The 5,668-nt window shown below is 39.6% G+C and overlaps 1 protein-coding gene across 1 annotated transcript; it reads left to right on the top strand.

Moving 5' to 3' along the window:
• The first annotated feature begins 3,237 nt into the window (after window positions 1-3,237).
• Window positions 3,238-5,138, top strand: LOC137636094 (piggyBac transposable element-derived protein 4-like). Its single transcript, XM_068368514.1, has 3 exons — window positions 3,238-3,548; window positions 4,026-4,304; window positions 4,857-5,138. Exons 1-3 carry the CDS (start codon window positions 3,240-3,242, stop codon window positions 5,136-5,138), a joined length of 870 nt encoding a protein of 289 aa, XP_068224615.1. The 5' UTR covers window positions 3,238-3,239.
• The last annotated feature ends 530 nt before the right edge of the window (window positions 5,139-5,668 follow it).

Genomic DNA, 5,668 nt, shown 5'->3' with positions numbered 1-5,668 from the left:
ACCTGAGCCCTTCAATAGGAGTATGCTATCAGCAAAGATAGATGCGGCTGTTAAAACGTAACGAGGCGGCGGTAGTTAGCTGGAGGGTGAAGGGTAAGCCCCGCCCACCTCACAGCTTAATGAGGTCCCAGTTTAACCTTAAACCTTGGACTCACAAGGTAGTTAAAGGATCCAAGTTTGTATACTTAGGAACAAGTAAAAAGACCAACCAGAGATTTCAGACCTTCGCCAATGAAGATTGTCAAAACTTTACTCACGTTTACAACCAGAGCTCTTCCTCTTCCATATGGTGACTGTGAATTAATCTACTGTATACAGTGAACCCTCGCTACTTCGCGGTTCGACCATCGCGGATTCACCACTTCGCGGATTTTTTTCATAACCCATATATATATATACATATTGGTAATAACAAAATCAACATACTGTACTGAATAATCAATATAATCGATGCAAAAACTAACCTATATACAGATGTGTACAGTAAATGCGTTTGTTTCTTCATTATGATCAGAGAAACGTAAACAAAACATTGGTTGCCATTTTTTATCGTGCTTTTTGGCGTTTAGGAAACGCATGATATAAAATCGCCTTTAATATTTGTGCCTGTTTTAGTTTAGGGTACTGTAGTACATGCATTAAGTGTTCTGTACATTAAAGGGTAGTTTGTTAACAGTACTACGTACAAAGGAAGGTTTTAAAAGTCTGAATATACATGTTGAATAAATAGGTAAATATGGTGTCACTACTTCGCGGATTTTCACCTATCGCGGCCGGGTCTGGAACCTATCTACCGCGATAAACGAGGGTTCACTGTAATAGCAATCATGAATCAGGATGCAAAAATCTAATCAATTCTAAGTTAAACCATTTCTGACATTTCCTGAAATTTTCATCAAAATTCATTTGTAACTTCTTGGGTCAGGCTGGCAACAAACAAACATAGGTAAAATCCCAAATTACTTCAAACTTTGTGATTTGTTCCTACACAAATGCAAATCTTCCTTTAACCCGAGAACTGCTACAAGCCTCTTGAGCGGCTGTATGGGAGACTGCTATAAGCCTCTTCACAGCGCAATTTTCTATCTCTTCTTGCAAATTCCCTTGTAAACTTAATTCGACTTCTATTATTTTTCTTATGATAAATCAATATTTCTGGTAGAAATTTTAATGTTTATAACTTTATTTTACCTATATAATCATGTATAATATAAAACCTTTCCATATACGGACTTTAACTTTTTTGCAAGGGAAAAAGGCGAATTGTAATTATTTTCAGTTAAAACTGGTTTTATATTAACATATTAGAAACATAAACGATGAAAAAATAAAACATATAACAACATACATACACATACACACTAACGATATCACATCGTAATATATTGTGTAGGAAGGGAAATAAAACCTGTGGCAACTCTCAAATCCTAAGTCAGGACGGCGGTTGCCGAGTTTTAAATTACGACAACAATACCGAATGTTTTTGTTTTGAATATCCGCGAGTGTTTGTTTACAAGGTATAATTTTATTATAAGTAACTGAAGGGTTGTTTACAAGGAGTATGAGTTACTATTATAATAAGCGTTTTTCTTTTATTGGTTATCTAAAGCTATTTTGATAACAATTTAAGTAATTTAGTAATCTTTTTTTTTTTTTTTTTTGTATGTCACTTTTTTTCGCCATGACTGGACGTCGTAACAATCCTTGGAAAAAGGAGACTGTGACATCTTCTGGCAAGCACTGCGAGACCACAAAGACTAAAAGGAAAATCTGTTTCTCAAAAGAGACAAATGCAATGTCACAAGGGGAAATTAAAACCCAGCAACAAGAGGAAATTGGAAGAAAGGGCGGTGTGAAGAGAAGTGTTACTGGAAAATATGTACCACAAGAAAAGAAGCAATACCAAAGTATTGCTACCGATGTCATACTGATACCACCAAAACACATATGTGATGCTGATGCAATACCTAGTACATCGGCCCCTTCCCCAATCATTAACCCTTTTACCCCCAGGCTCTTTGGAAATTTCCAACCCTTAACCCCCAAGGGGTTATTTTTTTCCCAAGCACATTTTGCAGTATATTTTTTTAAATTGCTCTAACAGCCTTAATTTTTGTCATAGAGAAGTCAGGTTGGTCTCATTCTCTTGGAAAATGCCTGAATTTTCTCAAAATATTATCAAAAATATGAAAAAAAAATAATTTTATAGCATTTTTTTGCAAGGACGTACCGGTACGTCCATAGGGGTAAAGGGATGAGTTTTGTGAAACGTACCAGTACGTCCTTTGGGGGTAAAAGGGTTAACAAAAAACGTCATTTACAGAATCTGACACCGAGCAAATTCTTACCCATGTTATTTTCTGAAGACGAAACAGACGAAGATATAGATGATAACATCAACTGTGGTGATAGTGATAGTGGTGAGATGGGGACCTCTGATGATAGCGAAGATGATTTTGAAGCCAGATTATTCCGTTCAGATGGAGGGGATATTGAAGAAAGTGAAGAAGATGAAGAGAATGAAATAGGTAACATGCATAAAATACGAGAAGGAAATATTCAGTCTTATATTTGGTCTGATGTCGATAACTTTATGCCCGACATTCATCCCTTTGATGGTAATTGCGCTGGCATAAGAAATGAGTGGCCTTGTGATGACACTGCAAGAGAAAATGAATATTATCTTGCGCTTTTCAATGAAGAATTAGTTGACCTTATTGTATGTGAAACTAACAAGTACTACCGGTGGGTAATGGAAAAGTTCTCTTTCACACAAATTTCACGAGTTCACAAATGGGTGGACGCAGATGCCCATGAAATTTATGTTTATTTTGCATTACTACAACTGATGGATGGTGTGAAGAAAGCTCTGGGTGATAGGAGGATAGATGTGAGAGAGGCAAGAAAGCGTGCTGGAAATAGGAATGAATGGCGAGCGATTGTGACGCAGTTCCGGTAGGCCCTGCTGCTTCCTCCGGTGCCTTAGATGACCGCGGAGGTAGCAGTAGTAGGGGATTCAGCATTATGAAGCTTCATCTGTGGTGGATAATGTGGGAGGTTGGGCTGTGGCACCCTAGCTGTACCAGCTGAACTCGGCTGAGTCCCTGGTTAGGCTGGAGGAACGTAGAGAGTAGAGGTCCCCTTTTTTGTTCTGTTTCATTTGTTGATGTCGGCTACCCCCCAAAATTGGGGGAAGTGCCTTTGGTATATGTATGTATGTACTACTACTGATGCCTCTCATGAAAAAACATGTATTACAAGACTATTGGAAACAAGACCCTTTGATTCCTACTCCAATTTTTCCAAAATTCATGACCCGTGATAGATTCTTACTGTTGACTCGTTTCATGCACTTTGCTGACAACGGGAGACCAATCGCAAGTGATCGAATTTGGAAAATAAGATCATTCCTTAGTTTAGTTGTTGCAAACTTCAAAGGGGTCTTTCATCCTTTCCAGAAAATTGTGATTGATGAGTCCCTTATACTTTTCAAAGGGCGACTTGTCTTCAAACAGTATATCCCAAGCAAACGTCATCGATTTGGGATCATCTTAAAAAGGAAAGTCTATGATCAGTGTATCCTCCCCACTGTCACCTATGGGGCCGAAACTTGGAATCTAACAAAAAAGCTTTCCCTTAAACTACGAACAATGCAGAGGGCACATGAGAGAATTATGCTAAATCTAACATGGAAGGATAGAAAAACAGCTAAATGGATACGTCAAAAAACTAAAGTAATGGATATCCTTGAAACCATTAGCAAGCTCAAATGGAACTGGGCAGGGCACATTGCCAGGATAACAGACAACCGATGGACATCACGAACAACCTTCTGGACACCCCGAGGATACACAAGAAACCGAGGAAGACAAAAAACTCGCTGGGGAGATGACTTAGACCAACATAAGCAACAGTGGCACAGAATAGCTTGCGATAGAAGTCTGTGGAGAAACCTGGGGAAGGCCTACATCCAACAAAGGACTTTTGAAGGCTCAAATGATGATGATGAATGATGATGATGAATGATGATGTTTGTTTTATGTGATTGTGAAACAGGAATAGTGGTTGATATTATAGTATATACTGGAACAGATATAGATATACCAAAAGAAGATCAGGGTAGTGGTTTGGGATTCTCAGGAGCAGTAGTCAAGAAAATGATGGCACCTTATATGGGTCATGGACATATATTGTATACTGACAATTGGTATAGTAGCCCTACACTGGCACAATTCCTTCATGACAACGCCACAGGGGCGTGTGGAACAGTGAGAGAAAGCAGGAAATATATGCCCAAATTTGATGTCCCATCCACCTTTTATGACAATCCTAGTGACAGTGACTCCCCTTATGAGGATGAAACTACAAACATAAGTCCATCCATCCATATACCAAAGGCACTTCCCCCAATTTTGGGGGGTAGCCGACATCAACAAGAAACAAAAAAAAAAAAGGGGGGACCTCTACTCTCTACGTTCCTCCAGCCTAACCAGGGACTCAGCCGAGTTTAGCTGGTACTGCTAGGGTGCCACAGCCCAACCTCCCACATTTCCACCACAGATGAAGCTTCATACTGCTGAGTCCCCTACTGCTGCTACCTCTGCGGTCATCTAAGGCATCGGAGGCAGCAGCAGGGCCTACCGGAACTGCGTCACAATCGCTCTCCATTCATTCCTATTTCTAGCACGGTCTCTTGCCTCTCTCACATCTATCCTCCTATCACCCAGAGCTTTCTTCACACCATCCATCCACCCAAACCTTGGCCTTCCTCTTGTACTTCTCCCATCAACTCTTGCATTCATCACCTTCTTTAGCAGACAGCCAGACAGCAGACAGCATAAACTAAAAAATAAGAGAGGAAAACAAAAGTCAAAACCGTACAACAAGAGGCAACTAACAAGATATTGGCTGTCAAGTGGATAGATAGAAAGCCTGTGACCCTTTTATCAACCATACATAAAGGTGACATAGTGAACACAGGTCAGGTCCACTACCGGACTAAGAAGAAAATCTGTAAGCCAGATGTTGTTGTTGATTACAACGAAAATATGCGCCTTGTAGATAAGAGTGACTGCCAGCTAAGTCGGACAGAGTGTACGAAGAAATCATTCAAGTGGTACCACAAAATCTCTTATTGACATCATTATGCTTAACCCTTTTACCCCCAAAGGACGTACTGGTACGTTTCACAAAAGCCATCCCTTTACCGCCATGGACGTACCGGTACGTCCTTGCAAAAAAATGCTATAAAAATTTTTTTTTTCATATTTTTGATAATTTTTTGAAAAATTCAGGCATTTTCCAAGAGAATGAGACCAACCTGACCACTCTATGACAAATATTAAGGCTGTTAGAGCAATTTAAAAAAAAATATACAGCAAAATGTCCTGGGAAAAAAATAACCCCCTGGGGGTTAAGAGTTGGAAATTTCCAAATAGCCTGGGGGTTAAAGGGTTAATGCATACAATATTTGGCTTGTAAAGACATCCGACCCAACTTGCAAGAAATTAAAATTTCGTAATTTTATTTATAACGTTTCATGCCAACTTCTTGAAAATTATGGCACCGTGACAAGTAGCAGACTTGGACGTCGTGGACATCCTTCGGGAGAAGTACCTGATCGCTTGCAGGGAGCAGCTTATATTAGCTATCATCATCTCCAGCACAC

The sequence above is a fragment of the Palaemon carinicauda genome, unplaced genomic scaffold, assembly GCF_036898095.1.
Source record: "Palaemon carinicauda isolate YSFRI2023 unplaced genomic scaffold, ASM3689809v2 scaffold229, whole genome shotgun sequence".
Lineage (NCBI taxonomy): Eukaryota > Metazoa > Arthropoda > Malacostraca > Decapoda > Palaemonidae > Palaemon > Palaemon carinicauda.
Note: the sequence above shows the minus strand (reverse complement) of the source record. Positions and strands in the feature narration are given on the sequence as shown.